The following is a 25,080-nucleotide window of genomic DNA, read 5'->3' as shown; positions in this document are numbered from 1 at the left end:
CTATGTATATACCCAAGAGACTTGAAAGCAAGGACTCAAGCAAATACTTGTACGCTAGTGTTCATCACAGCACTATTTAACAAAGGCGAAAAGGTGGAAACAACCCAAGGGCCCATCAACAGATGAATGGATCAACAAAGTGTGGTATATCCACACAATGGAATATTACTCAGCCAGAAAGAGAAATGAAATTCTGGTACATGCTACGACACGGATAAACCCTGAACGACAAGTATTGTATGATTTCACTTATATAAAATATCCAGAATAGGCAAATGCATACAGACAAAAGTTTATTAGTGGTTATGAGGTCCTGGAAGGAAGAGCGCACAGAATTTATTGCTGAAGGGGTACTGACTTTCTGTTTTGGGTGACGAAAAAATTTTGGAAATGGATGGGGTGAGGGTAGCACAATGTGGTCAATGTCATTTAACTGTACACTTAAAAGTGGTTAAAATAACAAACTTTTATATGCAATAAATTTTTTTTAATCATGGCAAATAATGGAAGTAAAAGGATTGATTGGGTCTTTAAAGTGAAATAAAAATCTAATAAAAATAATAAGTTTACATAAGCTTGTAGTTAACAAAATTTAGGTTAAAATTGTTGTGTACCATGGAGCCGATTCCTACTCAGAGCAACCCTATAAGACAGAGTAGAACTGCCTCACAGAGTTTCCTAAGCTGTGAATCTTTACGGGAGCAGATCACCAGGTCTTTTCTCCAGTGGGACTGCTGGTGGGTTCAAACAGCCGAACTTGGGGTTAGTTGCCAAGCACTGAACCATTGCACCGCTAGGGCTCCTTAGGCTAAATTGTGATGTGTTAATTCTTGGAACAAAGAATGAATCAAGTATAATTTTTCCAACAAAATTGAAAGAGAATACGACTTTGACTATAGCAGCATTATCATAATTTTTGCAAAAAAAAAAAAAGGTGAATGCATGTTGCCTTTGACCCAGCATATACACATCAAGGAATTTATGCCTCAGATTTTTTCCTTCACTTCTGTGGCAAGAAGGAAGATAGAAGAAGGTTAAAGGCAGCACACTTCGTGATAACAAAAGGACTGGGAACACCCTCAATGTTTATTGGCAAAGGACTAATTAAAGGAAACTAGCCACTGGGTGAAATACTATGCAGCTGTTCAAAAAAATTATGTTAATGAAAGATATCCAAAATAGGTCAAGGAAAAAAAAAAAAAACCCAAGGTGCAAAGCTGTGTGATTAGTATGCTTCCATGTCCACCAAATTATACTCAAGTGCTCAAATTTCCATAGAATATTTCTCGAAGGATACTCAAGAATTGATTCTGGGTTCTAAATTCCAGCCAGCCACTAGGGCCTTCCTCATTTATAACATGAAACTAAGCCAAAAGTCAGAGTGAATTAGATCCTCCCTTCTGTGGTCTTCTTTCCTCAAGACTTGGGGGTCACCAAATTGGTAGCCTCAGGTCTTGACCATCTCCAGGCATACATACTAGTCATGGCGGACATCGCAGCAGGTGGCCAGAGCCCAGGAGCAGAAGTAGCAGATGTCCCCTTGATGGCAGGGGCCTTCATTCAGGGTTGTTAGGCCCATACCCTCAGATATTAGCTGTAGGAGGGGTAGTCACCCCTGTTCTGAATAGCAGAACAACGGCTAGTAAGAAAGTAGGAAATTCCCAGCATACCCTGTGCTCAGGGTAATCATGGCTCAGAGGAGGGCACCGGTTTGACCAAGGATACTCGCTGCCCAACCCTATACCCAGAGCAGGGCAAGCATTGACCTCTGGCCTTCTGCCTGTCCAGACTGGGACCAAAGTCTGATGGGGTACAGGAAAGAAACAGAGACTGGACTTGGGGATTGGAAGCAGGGGTCTTTATTTACTACCGACTTGTTTTATGACCTTGAGCAAGATGGTTTATTCTGGGAGTGGGAGAGGTGCTTTTTAAAAATTGTACAAAGATGCTATATATACTAGTCAACAGATGAAGTGGGTCCCAAGGATGTTCAGAAGGGATCCACAACCCGTGCTTCCTTTCCAGTCTCAGACAGTCTATCCCTTGGTCCCCTTTCTCTGATATCCTAATCCAGTCCCTGAGGACCCAGACATTCTGACTTTAAAGCAAAATTATTTTAACAGCTTTAGTGAAATATAACTCTCATACCATAAAATTCACCTGTTTTAAAGGGTGCAATTCAGTGGTTTTTAGCATATTCACAGGGTTGTGCAACCATAGCAAACAGATTTTAGAATATTTTCATTTCCCCCTCAGGGAAATCCCGTATCTACTAGCTATTACTACCTGTTCTCCCTGCCCCTTCCCCCCAGCCCTAGGCAACCACTAATCTACTTTCTATCTCATTAAATTTACCTATTAGGAAATTTCATATAAATGGAACCATACAATATGTGGTTTTTTGTGACTGGGTTCTTTCACTTAGCATAAGCTTTTCAAGGTTCATCCTTTTGTAGCATGAATCAGTACTTCATTCCTTTTTATGGTCAAATAATATTCCATTATATGAATATACCACATATTGTTTTTCCATTCATCTGCTGATGGACATTTTGATTGTCTCCATTTTTTGGCTAATATGAACAATGCTGCCATGACCATTCATGCACAAGTTTTTAAGTGAACATATGTTTTCAGTTTTCTTATGTGTATATCTTGGAGTGGAATTGTTGGGTCATACAGTGACTCTAAGGGCCCTGGTGGCGCAACAGCTAAGTACCCAGCTGCTAACCAAAACGTTGGTGGTTCGAACCCACCTGGTGGCTCTGCGAAAGAAAGACAGTGCCATCTGCTTCCATAAAGATTATAGCCAGGAAAGCTGTATATGGCAGTTCTACAGTGTCACACAGGTGGGGTCTCTATGAGTCAAAATTAACTTGATAGCACCTAACAACATGACTCTATGCTTAACCTTTCGAGGAACTGCCAGATTATTTTCCAAAGTGGCTGCAACATTTTACATTCCCATCAACAGAATATGAGTGTTCCAATTACTCCCTACCATCACCCCCACTTGTTATTATCTGTCTTTTTTATTATCTTATTGTGGTTTTGATTTGCATTTGCCTCATGGCAAATGATGTTAAGCATCCTTTCATTGCTTATTGGCCATTTGCATATTTTTTGGGGGCAATATCTATTCAGATCCTTTGGCCATTTTTAATTGTGCTATTTGTCTTTTTACTACTGAGTTGTAAGAGTTCTTCATGTATTCTACACCCACTCCTCACTTATAGACATGGTTAGGTTCCAATGACCAGGTCATTATGTGAAAATTGGCATTATGTAAAAATGGAAGATGACCACATCAGATCACAAAATATTATGTAGGACATATATGTCCCTCTGTACCTGAGAAAACGTAGGTGGGAGCTACATATCCCACTGGTCGTAAAAATATTACTGCCAGATGACAGTCATTAATGGACAAAATAGTCAGATAGTAGATTTTTTACTATTGTCATAAATGTGAAATGTCAGATAATGAGATAGTTGATAAGTGAGGAGTAGGTGTAGATACAAGTTCCTTATGATTTGCAAAAATTTTCTCCCATTGTGTGGGTTGTTTTTTCATACTCTTGATGGTGTTCTTTGAAGCACAAATTTTTTTTTTTTAAGTTTGACAATGTCCAATTTAGCTACCTTTTTCTTTTGTTGCTGGTGCTTTTGGTGCCGTATCTAAGGACCCATTGCCAAAAACAAGGTCCTGAAGATTTACAGCTAGGTTGTCTTATAAGAGTTTTGTAGTCTTAACTATTACATTTAAGTCTTTGATCCATTTTGAGTTAATTTTTATATATGATGTGAGGTAGGGGTCCAAATTCATTGTTTTGCATGTGGGTATCCAGTTGTCCCAGCATCATTTGTTGACAAGACTGTTCTTTTCCTCCATTGAATTGGTACCCTTGTAAAAAAATAAATTGACTATAAATGTGAGGATTTATTTCTGGACTCTCAAATTTTATTCTATGAATATATATCTATCCTTAGGCCAGTACCACACTGTCTCAATTACTGTGGCTTTGTAGTAAATTTGAAATAAGGAAATGTGAATTCTCCAATAATCTTCTATTTCAAGATTATTTTGGTTATTGTGGATCCCTTCTGTCATGGATTGAATTATGTCCCTCCAAAAGTGTATCTGTTTGGCTGGGCCATGATTCCCAGTATTCTATGGTTGTCTTCCATTTTGTGATTATAATTTTATGTTAAAAAGGATTAGGGTGGGATTGTAACACCCTCACTAAGGTCACATCCCTTATCCAGTGTAAAGGGAGTTTCCCTGGGATGTGGCCTGCACCACCTTTTATTTTACAAGAGATGAAAGGGAAGCAAGCAGAGAATTGGGAACCTCATACCACCAGGAAAGAAGCACCTGGAGCAGGCATGTCCTTTGGACCTCGGGTTCCTGCAGGAAGAAGCTCCTCGACCACGGGAAGATTGCTGACAAGGACCTAACTCCAGAGCCAACAGGAAGAGAAAGCTTTCCCTTGGAGCTGATGCCCTGAATTTGGACTTCTAGCCTACTAGACTGTGAGGAAATAAATTTCTCTTTGTTAAAGCCATTCACTTGTGGTATTTCTGTTATGGCAGCACTAGATGACTAAGACACTTTCCATTCCCATATGAATTTTGGGACCAGCTTCTCAATTTATGCAAAAAAAGCCAGCTGGGATTTTGGTAGGGATTTTATTGAATTTGTAGGTCAATTTGTGGAATATACCCATCTTAACAATATTAGATCTTCATTTATTTAGATCTTCTTTAATTTCTTTCATCCATGTTTTATAGTTTCAGTGTATAAGTCTTACACATTTTTTGTTAAATTTATATCTAACTATTTCATTCTTTTTGTTGCTATTGTAAATGGAATTTTGTTCTTTATTTCATTTTTGGATTATTGTTAGTGATTAGAAATACAATAGATTTTTGTACATTGATCTCATATTCTGCAACCTTGCTGAACTCATTTATTAGCTTTGATAGTTTTTTTTTTTTTTGTAGATTCCGTAGGATTTTCTATATACAAGATCATGTCATCTGCCAATATAGTTTATTTCTTCCTTTCCAATCTAGATGTCTTTCATTTCTTCTTCTTGCTTAATTACCCTGTCTAGAACCTTCAGTACAATGTTAAATAGAAGTGGTAAGAGCAGAAATCCTTGTCTTGTTCCTGATTTTACGGAAAAAGCTCTCTTTCACAATTAAGTGTGACGTTAGCTGTGCGTTTTTCATAGATACCCTTTGATAAGTATCAAGTTGAGGAAATTCCCTTTTATTCCTAGTTTCTTGGGTGTTTTTATTATGAAAGCATATTAGATTTTGTCAAATGCGCTTTCTGCGTCTGTTGAGATGATCATATGGTTTTTGTTCTTTATTAATATGCTGTATGATATTAATTGATTTTTGGATATTAAACCAATCTTGCATTCATGGGATAAATTCCACATGATCATGCTATATAATTCTTTTTATTTATTACTAGATGTGGTTTGCTAGTATTTTGTTGAGGACTTTGGCATCTATATTCATAAGAAATATTGACCTGTGGTGTTCTTTCCTTGTGATTTCTTTGTATCAGTTTGTATTCCCAGTAGCAATGATGTAGCATATCTGCTTACATTAGAGCCCAGTCATCAGAGTGCATTGTCAAGAGTTTAAATACTTGATAATCCAATAGTTGCATTCTCTCTTAGTAGGAATTAAGAGCAATTTTTGTATCTTATTAAATGAACTGCCCGCTTGTATATCTTACCATGCGAAAGCTGAACAATGAGTAAGGAAAACCGAAGAAGAATTGATACCTTTGAACTGTGGTGTTGGCAAAGAATATTGACTATACCACTGACTGCCAAAAGAATGAAAAATATGTCTTGGAAGAAGTACAACCAGAATGTTCCTTAGAAGCAAGGATGGGGAGACTACGTCTCACATAATTTGGACTTGTTATCAGAAGGGATCAGTCCCTGGAGAAGGACATCATGCTTGGTAATGTAGAGGGTCAGGGAAAAAGAGGAAGACCCTCAATGAGATGGACTGACACAGTGGCTGCAAGAATGGGGTCAAGCATAACAACAATTGTAAAGATGGCACAGGACCTGGCAGTGTTTCGTTCTGTTGTGCATAGGGTCACTATGAGATGGAACCGACTCGACAGCACCTAACAACAAAATATTTTACTAATTTTTCTAGTTTTCTGATAACACCCAGACGGTCTGACTTCTGACCTTTGCCTTTTTTCTGCCCCACTTCCCTTACCTCCTCAACTCCCTATAGGTCTGTCTCAGGTAGTCCCAGGTAGTAAATGCATCTGGGAAATGTAAAATCTCAGGCTCCACTGCTGGGAAAATAGCTGACATGACCCCTCAGTCTATGCTGTGGGCTGCAGTCATCATTCCCTCCCCAGCCAAATTAATTGGGGCTCCTCACAGGGGAATTTTCTAGGACCAGGGCTGAGGCAGTGGTCCTAACAACAGGCTTGGTAGGTGGAGCAGTCATTCTAGACTCAGCAGTAGAGATTCAGAGATCAGTTCTCGATGACTTACTTATACCCCATTCTCAACAGAAATCCTTCCCACTGGAGCTTGCCCTCCTTTCAGCCCCTGCCCAAGCTCTGACCTCATGTCCTTCTCCTACTGCTTCACTCAGCAGGCTCTGGCCATACTAGCCTTCTGTTTGTTTCTCCAACACTCCCGAATCCTTCCCAGCCTCAGAGCTTTTGCATTTGCTCTTCCTTTGGGCTGGAACCCACTGCCCTAGATGTGTCACTGATGCTCTTTCTTATCATTCAGGTCTTAGCTCAAATGTCATTGCATTAGTTTTCTATTGCTGCGTGACAAATTACAACAAACTTAGCAACTTAAAAAAACATCCATTTATTACCTCAGCTCTGTAGCTCAGAAGTCCAGGAGCACTCAACTGGGTACTCTGCTTACAGTCTTACAAAGTTGAAGGCAAGGTGTTGGCCAGCCTGGGCTCTTAACTAGAGGCTATGGAATAGAATCTTCTACCAGGCTCATTCACATCATTGGCAGAATTCAGTTTCATGTGGTTTAGGACTGAGGTGCCCGTTTCCTTGCTGGCTGTAAACCAGAGGTTATTCTCAGCTTCTATAGGCCATCTACATTCCTTGGCTTGTAGCCCCTTCATCTTCAAAACTAGCAATGACACATTGAGTACTCCTGATTTTAAGCTCTCTGAATTCTCCTTCTGCCTTCCTTTTCTGCTGCTAGCTGGAGAAGCTTCTGTGCTTTTAAGAGCTCGTATGATTACATTGGGCCCACCTGAATAATCCAGGATAATCTGCCTATTTTAAGGTCAACTGATTAGTAACCTCAATTAAAATCTAAAAAATCCCCTTTGTCGTGTATGATAGTATATTCATAGGGATTAGGGCATGGAATCTTGGGGGACCATTATTCAGTTTGCCTTCTAGCCCTCAAGGAGTCACATCTATCCCACAGGTGAAATACATTTGCTACCCCCTCAAGATCCCTAAAGGTCTCATCCCATTACAGGATCAAATCAAAGTTCAGAAAAAGCTCATCAGTTCAAAAGTCTCAAATCTCATCATCTAAATTATCCCATCATCTAAATCATCCTAGGGCACAATTCCTCTCTTATCTGCGAACCTGTGAAACCAAAGCAACAAGTTACCTACTCCCAGCATACAATGGTCAAACAGGCATAGGATAATAGTTATACACATCTGGTTCAAAAAGGGGGAAAATGGGAGGTTAAATGGAATGGCCACTCCAAAGCAATTTCAAAATCCATGTGGGCAAATCCCCTTAGGTTTTCAGAAGGAAATAATCCTCTGTGGCTCTGTTCTGCCCTCTGAGCTCTTAGTTTAGCCCTCTGGGTTATCAGTTCCACCCTCCATGTTAGTCACCTTCCCTAAGAGGCCATTTCTGACCACCTATCAGAACAGCCATCTTCCACTCCCCAGTCATTCTTTGTCACATCATCTGCTTTATTTTCTTTATAATACATGTCATGATTTGGAATATCGTAGATATTTGTTTACTTCTCCTCTCCACATTACAGTTTGAAGCCACTAAGTTTGTGGTAATTTGTTATAGCAGTAATAAGAAACTAATACAGCTGAGGATGGGTTAACATTCAGTTTCTGGGAGCAACTGCTGGTGGCCCCCTAATATTCCTTCTCTCCTTCTTCAAGAGTAATACAATGTTTAGCTGGGCAAACAGCTGCCCAGACTAAAGACTATATTTCTCAGTCTCTCTTTTAACTGAATGTGGCCATGTGACACTTTCTGGTTAGCTGGATTAGAGCAGAAACGAATGTACAATTTCTGGGTCATGCAGTTTAGGAGAAAGGGCATGCCATCCAACCCTTTCACTTTTCTGCCTTCACCAGGGTTGACTGTGGCAGTGGGGGTGGACCAGCTTGGACCCTGTGGTGAGGGCAACTCCCTAGGGATGGAACAACAACAATATAAAAAGAACCTGGGTTTTGATGACTTCATGCAAAGACCTACCACATTATCTTGGACTTTTATATAAGAAAGTGATAAACTTCCATCTTGTTTAAGCCATGGTTAGTTTGGGTCTCTGTTTCATACAACTGTACTCATTCACAAACCAATACAGAATTTTCACTCACCATCCATTATGTTGCAGCTACTTGGAAGGGTGGGCATCTATGGAATTATGGTGAGTTTGGGCTTTACCTTCCTGCCTCTTGTTTCCATTTGAGCAGCTCTGTTGTAATGGTGCCATTGTGGTCTTAGGATGTATGTGAGATTGACATTTACTAGGCACCAAGTTGATGTTAAATTGGGCCCCATCTCTCCTGGATGTTTTTCTAGTTCTCATGAACAGCTGTCACCAGTTGTCAAAAGCTAGCAAGAATGAAGAAGGCTCACTAGATAGGATCTGAGGGTAAACATCTCTGAGTAGTAGGTGTCTTAGTCATCTAATGCTGCTGTAACAGAAATACCACAAGTGTATGGCTTTAACAAAGAGAAATTTATTCTCTCACAGTCTAGTAGGCTACAAGTCCAAATTCAGGGCATCAGCTCCAGGGGAAGACTTTCTGGAGGAGAGTCCTTGTCATCAATCTTCCCCTGGTCAAGGGGCTTCTGAGGCACAGAGACCCTGAGTCCAAAGGATGCACCCTGCTCCTGGCACTGCTTTCTTGGTGGTATGAGGTCGCCCTGTCTCTCTGCTCACTTCTATCTTTTATATCTCAAAAGAGATTGGCTTAAGAGACTATTTAATCTTGTTGATCTCATCAATATAACTGCCGCTAATTCATCTCATTAACATCATAGTGATAGGATTTACAACACATAGGGAAATCAGATGACAAAGTGGTAGACAATCATACCATACTGGGAGTTATAACCTAGCCAAGTTGACAGATAATTTGGGGGGGACAAAATTCAATCATGGCAGTGAGCAGAGTTCATTGCAGGCTCAGACCTCATAACGTCACCACAACTCATTATAGTACGCCAATTGTCATAGTAATGGGAAAGGAGAACTGAATAAGCAGACTCTGCAGTATGGAAGGAACTTTCATCTGTCAGCTAGGACCCAGTTATGCTGCAATAACAACAACACAAAAATCTCAGTGATTCACAATAACAGATGTTTACTTCTCATTCATATTCAATGTTCTCCATGGGACAACTGAGGCTCTGCTCTATGTCTCTTCATTTCAGGATTCATTCAAGCATCCACTCTGAAGGAACAACCTCAGTCTTGCCCATCTTGAGGCAGAGAGAGAAGAGAAGAAAGGTGGCAGGCCCCACAATGGCTTTTAAAGCTTCTAATTGGAAGTGGTAAATCCATTGGCTAAAGCAAGCCATATGCCCACACTTGATGTCAGTGGTATGTTGATCTATAATCCTCCCATATGATGGGCCTCATAAGGAGGGCCAGCAAATGTTTTTAAACAATTATAGAATCTTCCCCAGTCTGTCCTTTTTTGTCACAAATACTGCATTTCCTTTTCTTCCTTCTACATGCAAAATAAATGCATCCCCTCCCCGAGAGAGACAACCTAAACGACCCATCTAATTATGGCATCAGGTTCAAGTCCAGGATCTGTGATATCTACATCACATCCAGATATGGTGTCTCTTGACCTAGACAGTTATGAACAACAACAAAAGATGCACCCCTTTATACCCCGCCAAAACAAAAAAAACCAAACCCATTGCCACTGAGTCAGCTCTGACTCGTAGTGACCCTCCACACACCCAATATATAAAGTAGAACAGTGACAGGAAAACAGCAGTAAACACTCTATTCAGAAGGAAGAATGAGGGACACTGAGCAGTCACTGGTCCATAGTAATTCTAACATCCTGCTGGGCAAATGGTGAGAGGGCCCCTTACTTTACTCCTGGGAATGAGACTGTTTCTAGATTAGACCTCAGTTCTGTTTCCAGGGAATAGGTCATTCTCCCTGTCCTTGGTTCTGCTCTTAGAGTGGCCCTTCCTTTTCTATTATTCTCCTTGGCCCCTGTTATGGATTGAATTGTGTCTCCCCAAAATATGTGTTGTAAATCCTCACCTCTATGCCAGTGGTTATAATCCCATTTGGGAACAGGTTGTCTTTGTTATGTTAATGAGACAGGATTAGTATAGGGTATATTTTGAGTCAATCTCTTTTGAGATATAAAAGATATTCAAGGCAAGCTAGCAAGCAAAGATGGGGAAAGAGAGATGCCAAGCCACATGAAGATCACCCAGGAGCAGAAGCTCAAACAGACACGTTCCTCCAGAGCCAACAGAGAGAGAAAGCCTTCCCCTAGAGCTGGCACCCTGGATTCAAACTTCTAGCCTCCTAAACTGTGAGAAAATAAATTTCTGTTTGTTAAAGTCACCTATTTGTGGTATTTCTGTTATAGCAGCACTGACAACAAAGATGGCCAACCACCTTTTAAGAGGATATTAGAGGCTATGCCTTCCTCAGGAGTGGAACAACTTTCTAAGCCTCCTTTCTGTCTGTAGCAATTTGAGGGCCAACGGTCATTTTAAATCTGGAACACTCACACTCTTTGAAAAACCCAAGCTGGTGGTTTTTGTTTGTTTGTTTTCAGTACAATTCTCTTAAAACAAACAAAAACTTAGCTTCTTATCTATTTGATTCCAATCAGTTCCACGGGCCAATAGCCATACCCACCATTCTTTTCAGACTAGCCTCTTTCTTTAGACCTAATTGTAGGCAAATTGAGCCTACTAACTCCATTAGAACAATACTCAATCTTTTTTCTCTAAATTGACTTGACTAACTGTAAAAGTGGCACTGCAGGGGTGTCTAACCACCTCTAACTTCACAAGGAAGAAAGAGAATTAAGATCAACAGCCCAAAGCTGATTCCTATAAGGTGGAGGTCAGACATGCCTCCACCCTCCAACCTTTTTACCAGCTTTGATACCAACCCACCCATGGCACTCTCTACTTCTCTCCTGGGTTTGATAATCTGGTGCAATGGCCACAGAGGACTCACAAACAATACTCACGATTATGGGGCTTATTAGGGAAGTAATAAGCTACAGTTCAGGCTCCGGAACGCTCAGGATACAGTTCTTCGATCAGGACAGACTCTTCTCAGCTGTGTCCACAGGTAGGTCTCTCTCTGGCCCTTGGCCCCTGGCCCTCGGCCTCTGCCCTGCTCGGAAAAGTGTTACAAAGGTCTTTTAGCTCTGCCAAAAAGTACCCAGAGGCACCCTACCCTGCCAGTAAGCCTTGGCCCGAAGGCGCTCAGCTCTACCTCCAGGAGTTGGCAAACCTAGCTCTACCAAGTGCCCAGCGGTAACCTACTCTGCCAGCAACCTTCCTTTTGAAGGCACTCAGCTTTCTTGCTCCATGGACCAGGAAGACCACTGCACTGTCTCCTGCTGCCATTTCTGTGCTGTAGCTTCTCGTCATCTTTGGTGTTACAGCTGGCTCAGTCTCCTGGTTCCAGGAACTTCTCAGCACAGAGACCCCGGTCCAAAGGATGTGCTCCACTCCTTTCTTTCTTGGTGGTGTTGAGATCCTCCCTTCCTGCTTCTGGAATGGCTCATTTTAAGCCTAGCAGAACGGGAAAACTGACCAATCCCCTCACTGGGGTTCTGTCATGGACTGAATTATGTCCCCCACCCCAAAATGTGTGCATTTAATTTGGTTAGGTCATGACTCCCAGTATTCTCCATTTTATTATTGCAATTTTTGGTTAAACAGGATTAGAGTAGGATTTTAACACCCTTACCAGGTCACATCCTCGATCCAATGTAAAGGGAGTTTCCCTGGGGTGTGGCCTGTACCTCATTTTATCTCTCAAGAGGTAAAAGGAAAGGGAAGAAAGCAGAGAGCTGGGGACCTCATACCATCAAGAAAGCAGTGCTGGGAGCAGAGCACGTCCTTTGGACCTGAGGTTCCTGCGCTGAGATGCTCCCAGACCATGGGAAGACTGATGCATCACAAGGACATTCCTCCAGAGCCAACAGAGAGAGAAAGTCTTCCACTGGAGCTGACACCCTGAATTTGGACTTGCAGTCTACTCAACTGTGAGAGAATAAACTTCTCTTTGTTAAAGCCGTCCACTTGCGGTATTTCTGTTATAGCAGCACTAGATGACTAAGACAGGTTCCATATACCTTATTTGCATGGTTCCACCCCCACAAGGGTGTGATACACCTTACTGACATTATTAGCAAGCTATCCAATCCCTGTGGTAGGCCACAAACACCTCATTTGCGTAACCCTCCAATCATTTGGTGGGAGCTACAAAACCGTGGTGAGAAAGGCCATATAAAAGCAATCCATTACACCACACTAACTGAAAAGACTTAATGAGGACCACTTAGATCAATTCAGGGTGTTTTTTTTAACAAAGACACAACAGACACACACTTGATATGGCCCTTGTCACAAAGATGTTTGTTGTTTAAAGGCCTTCTCAATTATATTTTTTACTGGTTGACAATGTGGATCACTTGCCTAAAGTGTCTATATTCTCTCCCATTCTTGCTTAAAAACTGGCAAATTAGTTTCTAAGTCACTTCTCTTATGGTAACTTGCCAAATGCATCCAAAGCAACGAATGCATGCTACTAACATTTGCTTTCCCAATCTTTTTTTTTTTTTACTCTAAAGTCCCAAGCTCATTTGGACATTATTTATCTTCTTAGTTATCACCAGCTTACAGTTTAACCAAATGCTTCACCACTGTGTAACATGGGTCACCGTCTTTCCAACTTCCAATGATAATTTCTTCATCATCCATTGCCTGGCCACAAAGTTTAGGTTTAGTTTTTATTGTATAGCACCCCACTTCTGGGCATTAATTCTGAAACAGTTCATTTAGACTACATAATGATGTGGGAACAACCCTCAAATATTAGTGGCTCACAGCAAAAGAGGCTTTTATCTCACTTATGTATCATTTTGCAGGTGGGCTAGAGCTCAAATTCTCATCATCTTCATTCTGGGTTCCAGGCTGAAGGAGAAGTCTTGATCTGGAAATGTCCAGGCTCATGGCAGAGGAAAAAGAAAAGCAAGGCTGGAAGACTACTCATGGCACTTAAAGCTTCTATTTGGAAGAGGTGCTTGACAATTCTACTCACAGTCCATTGGCCAAATGAAGTCATATAGCCAAGCTTGTTGTGAGTGGGGCATGAATGCATAATCCTCTAGTGAGAGAACCAGCAGGGAAGGACAGTAAACATTTGGAACAAGAATACAACCTACAGTGGGATGTACCAGAAATTTCGATTACTGAGTTTGTTCACTCCTCCCTTCCTCAGATATACACACTCTGCTGCAGCATTTTGTACCATGAAATGCCTCACATATACCTTGCCTAAGCCTTGACTCGAAAGCAGACAATTCACAGGCAGGTCAATGTAGCCTGACCTGGAGAGTTGATTGGACCAATCAGATTCCCTTTCTTAGGAATTTGAACCATGAAATATTGAATGAGTGAGACAATTAAGTGAAGAGAGCTGCAGATGAAAGGTTGTGATACAAGGTGGATTTGGAAAAGTCACACTATCCAAGACCCTACTCCCTGAATGTTGGGCTGAGAGCAGCCAAGCCAGGATTTCAGTGCAAAATCTGGCCCTTGCCCCTCGTTCAGGTCAGTTTCCCACACAAAAAAAACAGTATACACAGGGGAGCCTGTGAAATCTCCAGTGCATGGATCCACTTGTCCACTTGCCTGTGTCAGACCTGCTCCAAACTTGTTACTCACTTGCTCAAGTGTCTTAGTTTCTTAGGGCTGCTATAACAGAAATATGACAGGTGGGTGGCTTTAGCAAAAAGAAATCTATTTTCTCACAGTTTAGGAGGCTAGAAGTCCAAATTCAGGGCATGAGCTGTAGGGAATGGCTCTCTCTGTCCACTCTGGGAGGAAACGATGTCAGCTTCTCTGGTGTTCTTGGCATTCCTTGTAGATCTCCACTGGCATCTATCTTTCCCTGTTTGTCCTTACTTGCTTCTGTGCCTGATCTGCTCTTTTATATCTCAAAAGTGATTGGCTTAAGATACACTCTACATTGATATGGCCTTGTTAACATAACAAAGAAAACCCTGTTCCCAAATGGGATTACATCCACAGGTATAGGGGTTAGGATCCCAAAACATATTTTGGGAGGACACAATTCAATCCATAACCTATGGATTCCCATTGCCCACACGGACAGTTCAAACTAGTGAACTTGGCATCTGAGGCCTTCTCACCTGACATCTACCCACCTCTGCCAGGAGGTTCTAGACAGCTTGTTGTGTGGGACAGATGTGCAGTCTTTCAGCAGTAGTACTGTCCAGAGGAGGGCCAGGCAGAAGGCACGGCTGCACAGGGGTACCCAGCTGCGTAGATGGGGCACAGTGGGTGCCGGGTGCCGAAAGTCTCTACCAGATCCCAGTTGGTGCCGTGGTCCTGCTTTTTACTCTGCGGGCAGAGAGGTAAGGGAGTTGGACAAAGGTGCCAGACGGGACAAGATTCCACAAGAGATGCAGGCTGCCGGAGGAAGGGACCAGAATCAGTGAAGCCCAGAGGCTCCGGGGCCCCAATCAGTCTTCTAGTGAGGAGGGGTTCCCCTGCCCTGCAGCTTCCCTGTCGGGTGGGCATCCAGATTGTGCTTGCACACTCCTGGGGGTGGGGAGACCTTTCCTGTAGGTACCTAGGGCTTCATCTGGACACAGGACACGTGATCTTACGCAGGCCGAAAGCACAAGTATCCTTCCCGACTCCCATGTGAATTCAGCGGCTGGGGAGTAGGACCTGGCCCCTGGCCGCGCCTTCTCGGGTAAAGTCCCTGACTCTTCCCTTCCCAGTGCCCTGCCCACCTCCTTTGAAGGTTTGGCCACGCCCCCTGTGCTCTGTGATCCAATCACTTTTGGGTGCGTCTGTGGGTACGCCTTCCCTGAGGCCCAGCCCACATCAGCTTCCTAGGTCCAATTGGCTTTTAATAAAGCAGGGGCATTCTCAGGCCCGCCTACGGACCAATCTCGATGTCCTTAGAGGACAACATCCAGGTCCATTGCCCAATCGTTTTCCAGTTCCGATGGCCACCGTCTCAGCCACTCCGAGTAAACCCCACGCCACACTCGCAAGCTCGGACCTGGCGCCGGCGCCGTTCAACCACCAGGCTAGGGCCACCGGGAGGCGCAGCAGGTGGCCTACCAACCGTGGATTAAGGAAAGAGCAGGCAGGGACTTGATTTGGTCCCGTCCTTGGGACCAGTTCCGTCCCCTGATCCCTCCCGCATCCCAAGGTCCAGGGCAGGGGTCCGAGGGCACGCTAGTGACCAGAGACGTCACCCCCGGCACTCACGTGTGGCGCGCACTACATGGCCAAGGCTGGGCAGTCAGGAGCAGCAGTGGCAGCAGGAGCCTGTGGGATTGAAAGTGGGATGGGACTGGGCGGCTGGCACCGGGACCCTAGACCTTGGTGATGGGAGGAGGAGAGTCAGGCGCTGCCGCACTACAGCCAAGCCTGAGCCACGACCCAGTTTATCCTTAGAAACTGAGTATCCGGGACCAGGAACCACATCCCTTTCCAGAAACTAAGCTTCAAGAAGCCGCTTGCCCTTAGAAATTTAGAGTTTGGGCCTGGAGCTCAGATGCCTCGGAGAAACCAGGACTCAGGCTCTTCTGCCTCCTCTCCCTGCTTCAGCCACATAACTCCTTAGAAACCAGGTGTCCAGACCGGGGGCCACTAAGTTTAACTCTTATAAAACGCAATGCTTTTTTCTGGTCACAGGGCCTGGCCTGCTGGTCCCTCTGCCTGGCACCCTCTTCCCCTGCTTCTTAAAATTGGCTCCTCATTTAACGTTCCACTCAAAATGCCACCTCCTCTGATAGGAGACATTCCCTGACGACTCTATCCAAAGTAACGGCCTCGGTTACTTTTCTGGTTCCTCTTCCTCTTGGCCTCAGGAGTACCCAACTGATGCCACACCATCTCCTCCCCTCCCCCACCCCATCTCGTTGTGTCCCAGCCTGGCCTGGCCCAGTCTTGTTTCAGGGATAGGTATTCATAGTGGTCTTTCCCCATGGACAATACTGAGCTGGGACAACCTGATGTGGGAGAGAACAGCAGTGCCAGCCTGCTGTGGTCACAGGGTGGAGGCAGTCTGATCTGAGTCTGCCTGGGCTGGATCTGAATCCACCCATTCTTCCAAGGATGGTCAAGGGATGGGGAGGCTGGACTCCTGGAGACCCTGGGCCAGCCCTTCCAGGAACACACATGCACAGGGGAGTCTCCAAACTCTTTTTTTTTTTTTCTTTTTTAATTTCTTACAAAACCATGTGTCCCAGCCAAAGAAGATGCTACAGGACCTCCCCAGGCATTGTAGCCTGAGGGGGGAGGCCCTCATGAATGGGCAGCTGCCAACTCCAGAAAAACCATCTGCTCCTCTGCACAGAGGCCAGTTCAGGGAAGGCAGTCTGGCTGGAGGCTCTGCCCAGTCCCTCTGCTGCTGGGAGAGAAGGCCAGGCCCCAAGTTCCTGGTGCTCCCGGTGTCTGCAAGGGAAGGAGGGAGAAGAGGGTCTGAGGGGAGGAGGAAAGGGGGGAAAAGGAGGAAGGCCAGGGATGGGGCAGGCGGGGGGTCAGGCCCCCAGTATCTCACCAAATGCATGACGCTATCCAACCGCTATGGCAATGCCAATGATGACAGCCAGGATGAGGACAGTAATGGACACGCAGATGGTAATCAAGATTTTCTTCTGTAGAAGAGGAGGGGCTCAGGGAAGTTCATTCAGGAGGGGTCCAAGGGGCATTCAGGTCACTTTGGGGAGAAGCTCACCTTCCGTGCCTTCTTCTGGTTCTCCAGGGCTATCTTGACGTGCTCCTGCCCACGTTCCACGTAGTCCGCTGAGCTCAGGATGTTCTTCTCAATCCGGTTGATCATCTCCCCCTGCTCAGAGGAGGGGCAGCTCAGGGGGGTCGGGTTGGCTGGGGCTGGGGGGCCCAGTAGCCCCTCTGTCTGCCCACTCCAGACCCAATGGCTGAGGATATTCCTGGTAGAAGAAACTGCGCTAACAAAGAATGGAGGCAGGAACAGACCTGGCAAAAGTTCAGACTCCTGAGGGTGGCTTCCAAGCACCCTTCTATCACATGGTCCCTTCTCTCCTGCTCCCCACACAACCTCGTTTGCACTGATGGCTCAAACCTCTTCACAGAGGGGGAACCTTTGTTCCCTTACAAATCTGTCTGAATCCACTCATTCTTCCAGGCTTGTCTCCCAGCTGCTGTGAAGCCCTTCCCCAGCCCTGCCTCCTCATGGCACTGCCAGCCTTCAAGGTCCTGGTACTACTATTGAATGAAATCACTTCCCCTTGACGCCTCGCTGCAAAAGGACATAGGCTATAGCACTACCTGAGGTCAGTTGCTCCAGGACAGGACTGGAAGCTCATCTCATCCCATATAACCAGGGCTAGGGGAAGAACTCCATGCCCCCAACTGTGTACAGATTTTAAGAAGCAGACCTTCTAAGGGGCAACTTTGACAGGAACTCTTGAGGGTATAAGAGTGAACTCTGTGGGTGGAAGAGGAGCCAGGGCTGGGGTTATACCTGAGGCAAGTTCAAGTTGGGAGTTGTTGGGGCGGGGAAGGGGGATACAGGTCACCATGTGTGGAGGAATGATCATCTGGATAGGTGTAGCCAAGTATTGTGGAGGTGCACACAATTTTGGGGGCACAGCTAAGGATGGAAGCCCCTGGCTGGGGGCTCTGACTGGTGTGTGGCCTCATGTCTAGGGAAGGCTCATCCTGGGGGCATGGCCAAACCTGTAAGAGACCAAAACCTCCTGGGAGAGGCTAAGGATGAGGAATGCCAACAGTCTTGGCTGGAGGTTCTGATGGAGAATGGTCTCACTTCTGGAGGTGGAGCCAACTTGGATGGGGCCAAGCCCAGCTAGCTGCCTGGAGTGCCCACCTGCATCTCCACCTCAGTAGCCAGAAAAGTGAAGATCTCGTGAAGCTCACGGATACTGCGTTCAAGCTGCTGGATTTCGCTGTGCCGGGCTGAAATCTCATTTAGGGCCTGCCGGGTCACCTGTGTATCCTTCAGTATCTGGGAGGGTGGATAGAAGTGGGGAAGGTAGGTCACAGGGAGACCAGCAGCAGGTCAGAAGTTCCTGTTGAGCTCTGGGAGCAGCAATATGGCCTTGAACTGGGGCCAGGGCCCTGATGAGTGACTCTGGGCAAGCCAGTGAATTCCCGTCTGTGCCTCAGTATTCCCTTAAACAAAAAGGTCCTGGGTTCAGGCAGGATGGGAGGCCCAGCAGAGGGAGGCTGGCTGTGGCCACTCACATTGGACACGAACACCTCGCTCTGCCCACTGTCCAGCATCTGTTCCAGCTCCTCGTCAGACACCATCCCAGCATTGGCTGTGAAGGAAGAGGCCAGGCTGTGTGTGGGGTCACGGTACTCCCATCCCTCCCGCTCCACGCTGGGGCTGGGGACCACACGCACTGATCTTCAGCTGCCTTCGAATCCGCTCCACGTTCTTCTCCCGGTATTCAGACTGCATCGAGTTGCACTTGTTGATGAGCTCCACGAATTGCTGAGACAGGACTCCATGCTATAGGTGGAGAACATAGGTTGGGTACCTTGGGGAGGATCCCTGCCTGGTTTGGGCCTCAGCATCCCCGAGGGTACAGTGAGCAAACAGCATGAGCTATCGTGAGGTGTCTGTGCCTTAACTACCTTATGACGGCTTGAAAAGGTTCTCCCATTTCTCTAAGAGGAAAAGCTAGAGCTCTTACCAGGACCTACAAGGCCCTACATGATCTGCCCCTCCCCCACTGCCTCAATGACCTCACCACCTACCACTGCTGTCCCCTCACTCGCTCCCTGCAGCCACAGTGGCATCCTTATTCCTCCCTGAGCAAAGCACACTTGCACCTTAGGCCTGTTCCTTGCCTAGAATGCTGATTCCCCACAAAGACTTTTAAGTATTTGTTCAAATGTCGTCTTCTGAATGAGGCCTTCTCCACCTTTAAATTGCAACCCTACCTTCTCCCAGCACTTTCAATCCTTCTCCTGCTCTATTTTGTTTTTTTTCTTTAATACTTACAATGTTCTAAAATAATTTAATGTTTACTGTGGTGATTGTCTGTTCCCACCAGAATGTAAGCTCTATGAGAGTGGGGATCTTTGTTTGGTTCACTGTTTTGCAACCCAAACAACAAGAAAAGTCAGTAGGCACTCAATAAATAGTTGTTGAATGTTTGCTGACTGCTGGCCTCTCTCCTTAGAGCCTACAGGTGTGCCAGGACTCCTGGCAGTCAGCCTGACGTACAGATTTACAGGTCTGTCTAGGCCCTCTGCCTCTCACAAAAATATCCACCATGGCTCCTGCTGAAATACCCTCTCTGGACTTCTGTGAGGCTTCTTTGTCCTGCCTTGTCTTCCCCCAATGTCTGAAATGCGTTCATTCCTTGCATTCCTTCTTCAGAGGCACATCTGCTCTCAAGATGCCCAAACCTCTCCTTCTTTGATCTGAGGTCTTTGCTGAGCTCTGGGCTCACCTACTGTAACCATGACCTCCAACAACCCCAACCAGTCCTCACTGGACACCCAGAAGGGGCCCATCAGATCACCTCGAAGCTCCTAACTAAGATGTTGATTCAGTGACCTTTCCCTCAGGGCAGTTCCTCTTCCTGACTTCCCAAATTCAAGTTTGTCCTTGTCATGTGGGCTGGAAACCCCTAGTCATTTGACTTCTCCCTCTCCTTCCTTGGGCAGAGCACCATTAGTCATCAAGTCCTACTCAACCTGTAACTCCCCACCTCAGGAAAGTATATCTCCCACAGCTGAGCCTAGGACATATCTGGGGACTCAGCAACTGTTAAAATGGATTGGGAATCAGAAGACCTGGGTTCTTGACCTTGGGTGAACCCTTTCTCTCTCTGAGCCTCAGTTTCCTCATTTGGAAAATTATCAGGTTGGACTTGATCTCTAAGGGCCCTTTGTTTTCACTTCTGCCATCTAATGATCTATGAAACACTTGCTGGAATGTCCTAGTTCTCAGAACAAGAAACCTACCTGGGTTTTTCTCATCCTCATGTTGACTGAGTTATAATTATCATCAGCTTCCTCCTTCTGGGGCTCTATTGCTGTGGGAAGACACCAGGGTAAGGGCAGGGGTTGACCTGTGGCTTCTGAAGACTGAGGATGAGGACACAGAGCGAGGGCCAACCCCCAGCCACACAACAGGAAGGTGTTTGCATCCACAGACTTTTTAAGGGAAATACAATTTAGCGTAAAATGATTAATTCTAAGCCTCTAAGAGTAGAAAGTGTATTTTTGGTTTACAATGCATCAGTCAATTCCCACAGGTATGCAGAGGTCTCCTAATAAAACCCCCATCTGCTTGCACAAAGAATGCACACTGGGCAGGAGGAATTGTAGGAGTCAATGGTTTCATTGTAAATAAAAGTACAGGAAAAAATCAGGCGTTTGCTGTGGAAAGTGTGCTGGACTGGACACTGGAAGACCAAGGTTTTAGAGGCCTACTGTGTGACCTGGATATACCACCAGCCTCTCTGGGCCACACATTCCACACTCCCCAGATGTACCAGCAGGTAGGTAGGATCAGAAGAAAGGATATATCTGAAGTTCTAGGAGCTCACCCTTCAGCTGTGTGCGGATTTCCCTCCCCAGCTGTTTGATCTCCTCGCGCAGGTTCTGCAGGTCCTGCTTCATGCCTGAACAAGAGATGACCATAACTCCCAAAACAACAGTTCCTACCTCAACCAACCACCCCGGCCACCACCTGCATGGAACTACAACCCCCACAACCCCTAGGACTGAGCATGCGCTCTGCACCCGGGGTTTCACTCACTGTCCTCGGGAAGGGGCGTGGCCAGGATGGTAACCTGCTGCTTCTCCAACTCCCGGACTTTATTCTCCAGCTCGACAATAGTTTGCCGAATTGTCCTGACCTGGGGAGGGTGACAGCGAAAGCTAAAGGAGACACGGGGTACTCCAGGCCGCACTGCTCTTCATTTTCTCCAGCCCCGTCCCCTCGCAAATCTAGGCCAAGACCGCAGCCCCTTACCTGCTGGAAGAACTCATCGTCCGGGTCCCCCAGCCAGGCCGTGCCCGGGTGCATCATAAGCGCGACCCGCTCCTTGTCTTCATCGTCCGAGCTGTCATCTCCCTGCCAGAGCCGGGGTCATTGGCACTACTTTCTTGCTACTGCTCTCGCCCCACGGAACCGACGGGCTTCCGGGTCTTTCCTTCCCTGCCATCAGCCACCCTTCCCTGCCCCGAGGACCAGAAGTCCCGCATTCCAGCCAAATCCACCCCGTTTGTCCGCTCCCAACCCTGCTGCACCGACTCCTCACCTGCCTCAGCTCGTGGGTCCTGTCCCGCATGACGGCCCGAGCTCCCTCTCCCCCGCGCCTGAGCCCCGAGGGCCTCAAGGATCTAAGTTTGGAACTCCCTTCCCCACTCACACTCTGACGCTCCCCTCCCTCACCCTGCGGACCCCAACACCTCCACGAGCCGCCAGAGGCTCTGTCCCTTGCACGGTCCACAGCCAATGGGAAGGAGCCAGCCTCGGATACCCCCCCGATTCCACAGGTTGGTATTCCCTCTTCTTCCCCCCCTACCAGCTCCCGTAGCCTCAGCCCCGCCCCCGCTGGGAAGATTCGGGGCATGCGCACAAGGACGCGTCTCTCCCTTGCCCCAGGGAGAGGAGGAAGTCGGAAGCTGTGGCGCCCCGAACGGAAGCAAAACTTCAAGGATGTGAGAACCCGGTCCCTTTACGGGAACAGTCTCATCTTCCAACGGAAATCTAGTTGCCAAAAGGGGTGGGAATGCGTCATTTGGACGTCATATGAGAGGCCCCTCGTCTCACATCACCCCATGGTGGCCCCCTGCGTCATGTGACCGGCCCCATCTCAGCCCCGCGGACCGCAGAACTTGATGTTTTCAGTGTCACGTGTACCGGCTCTATGAACTCCTTTTCTGGGACACCCTCCTCCCCACGATGTCCCCGGCTCTCCCGCGACCGAGCTACACCCCTACAGCCCCCAAGAGTTGGGGGGCGACGCTGAGTACCACCAGAGAGGCCTTTTGAGGCAGTGGGTGGTAGGACCCTTGCTGAATTTCTCTTATTTCTTTTGGGTTCAGGGGCGTGGGCAGAGGCTGACTTAGAGTTTGGAGCTGTCAGTATCATGGGACCTTGAAAGTCAGAGAATAATAAGATCTGAGTTTTTAGCGTTAGAGAATTGCAGGGCTTTGTAGGCAGAGAATCTGGGGGTGGAAAGTGACCTCACCCAAAGCAGAATCTTCTCTCCCGCATACTCCTGGCACAGCCTCTGACAGGTGGGCGGTCAGCCGCCCTGCTTGAACACTGCAGTCCCGCTGCACTCATCACCTTCCAAGCAGCAAGGCCATTTCGGGGCAGCTCAGGCTGAGGAAAGTGTCTGCGTTATATCGAACCGTTCCCTTCCCTGCCACTTACACCCCCACCCCCGCCTTCCACCTGGTTCTACTCTGGAGTCCACAGGAAAATGCCCACATTCAACATTACAGTGGACTGTGAGTTCTTGAGGCCGGGGGGAGGGAGGGGGCATGACTGGCTTGTCCTTAACTGAATCCCCATAGTCTGGTTCAGTACCCAGAACAGAATGGGCCCTCAATAAATATTTGTTGACAGAATTTTAGCCTTCTACGTATCTGAAGATTTAGCTCGTTGTTCTTGGTCTTTTCTCCTTTAGGCTTCAGGCTCTCTGTCATGACACTTTACCAACCCTGGCCTTGTAGACATTCATTCATTTAACAAATATTTACTGGGCATATACTATGTTCCAGACACTGCTCCAGGGGCTGGGGATACATCAAGCACTAACAGACAAAAATCCCTGCACTGGTGGAACTTACATTCTATTGGAGGAGTGCCTAATGCTACTCAGTGGCTCTGAGGATAGCCAGGAGTGGATTTCAGGTTTCCTGGATCCCAGAGCTCTCCCCAGGGAGCTTATATGAGGTTCAAGCAACAGAAGGAATGGCCCCTCTCTCATATACCCTGGTCAGAAGATCTAGATTCCTATCACCGAGTTACTACAGACGTCTGGAAAGTCATTTCTTGTCTCTGGGCCTTGATCTTCCGTCTGTACAATGGGTTGGCACTAGAGCTGGTGGGTATTCCCTGCGCTAAATTTCGATGGTTATGAGCTTGAACACTGTGAAGTACTATCCGATTGATTCTCTGTGAAGGGCTTCAATCACTCTCTTTCCTTTAGAGCCCAACTCACCTGGGGTTGGGAATGAGAAAGCAAGGATGCTGCTGCTCTGATCAACCCACAAGAGGGCCTTTTCAGGAGCCCAAGCCCTGCTACGTGAATACCCTGAAGGTCACAAAGAAGAATTTCCCTCCTCTTGTGGCTTCCGGGTCAGCCTTTGCCTCTTCAGTTAACTGCCACTTGCCTCCTGCCTCCTGTCCCCATCCCCCCTCTGCCTTTCTCATACTCTCTGTCTGATTGGTATAGGGGAAGGGCTCTTGGATCCCTGATTCCTAGTCCTGCCTGTGATCTTGAATAATTCATTGTTCCTCTCTGGGACTCAGTTTCCCGTTTGACAGCTTGGTCTACTAATTTCCGCCTTGCCTAAGGTAAGAATTGGACAGTATCAAGTGAGGCCAGGAAGGATGTGACAGGGTTTTGTAAACTGTTGATGGCTTGCCCCTCTGCAGGCTTCCACTACTATGGGTTCCAGTTATGTGGGGCCCAGCAGTCCCATCTGCCTCTCTTAGTTTCTCCGTCTCTTGATGACTTGCCTTCTCAGGCCCCAGAAGCAACCTGGAGTTGTTGGTGCCTCTGTTAAACTTCCCAGGATTATGATTTTCATTACGTTATTTGCGGTCTGTGGGTAGGATCACCAGGCTTTGGGATGGTGACTTAAGGCCACATGTGGAGGGGGCGGGAGACCAGGGGTATTCTGGGGGGCTTGGGTCTGAGGATAGAGTTCTCCAGAGCTGAGCCCTGATCTCTATTTCATGGCCCTTAGTTACTCCTCCCAGGCCCTCTGAACAGCCTCGAAGCTGGATGTGTGTTAAGTATATTGAGTCTTGGGTATACACGTATCAAGGGTGTATGTATATTCCTTCCAGTCCAGTCTGTGTGAAGGGCAGGCCCTGGCTGGTCCTGGGGCGTGGCAGCCTGTCTTGTCCCACCACCTGCAGGTTCAGTCCTATGAACGCTAGAGCCAGATGACTTGGGTTTGAATCCCAGTTCTACCACCTCCTAACTCTATGACTTTGTTAGGCAAGTTAACCTGTTTATGCCTCAGTTCCCTCATTTGAAAAATGGGATTAATAATAGGACAAACCTCATTGGGTTGTTATAAGGATTAAATGAGATGAGATACATAACATAACGCGAATAGAATAGTGCCTGGTAAGAAATAAGTGCTATTTAAGTGTTTGCTGATATTATGTTGTGTTGTTGTTAGGTGCCATTGAGTTGATTCCAACTCATAGCACCCATATGTACAACAGAATAAAACACTGCCCGGTCCTGCACCATCTTCACAGTCGTTGCTATGGCTGAGCCCATTTTTGTGCAGCCACTGTGTCAATCCATCTCATTGAGGGCCTTCCCAAGTA

General features: G+C 46.3%; 1 protein-coding gene across 4 annotated transcripts; it reads right to left on the bottom strand.

Moving 5' to 3' along the window:
- Positions 1-6,175: 6,175 nt before the first annotated feature.
- STX4 (syntaxin 4) lies at positions 6,176-22,084 on the bottom strand. Of its 4 annotated transcripts, XR_007519690.1 has the most exons (14): positions 21,815-22,084; positions 21,526-21,627; positions 21,310-21,409; positions 21,098-21,172; positions 20,511-20,581; positions 18,936-19,044; positions 18,774-18,850; positions 18,397-18,534; positions 17,266-17,376; positions 17,089-17,185; positions 15,792-16,982; positions 14,711-14,906; positions 11,495-11,643; positions 6,890-7,082 (listed from the first exon to the last, which is right to left on the bottom strand). XR_007519690.1 is itself a non-coding variant. In XM_049904526.1 (10 exons), exons 1-10 carry the CDS (start codon positions 21,842-21,844, stop codon positions 17,102-17,104), a joined length of 897 nt encoding a protein of 298 aa, XP_049760483.1. In that variant the 5' UTR covers positions 21,845-22,084; the 3' UTR covers positions 16,989-17,101. The 4 variants fall into 4 exon arrangements, 1 of the variants encoding a protein (XP_049760483.1); XR_007519691.1 differs by having other exon boundaries at positions 6,176-11,643; positions 21,949-22,084; XR_007519689.1 differs by having other exon boundaries at positions 6,182-11,643.
- Between the last annotated feature and the right edge of the window lie 2,996 nt (positions 22,085-25,080).

Source organism: Elephas maximus, chromosome 12, assembly GCF_024166365.1.
Source record: "Elephas maximus indicus isolate mEleMax1 chromosome 12, mEleMax1 primary haplotype, whole genome shotgun sequence".
Taxonomy (NCBI): Eukaryota; Metazoa; Chordata; class Mammalia; order Proboscidea; family Elephantidae; genus Elephas; species Elephas maximus.
This window is presented reverse-complemented; position numbering and strand designations above follow the sequence as displayed.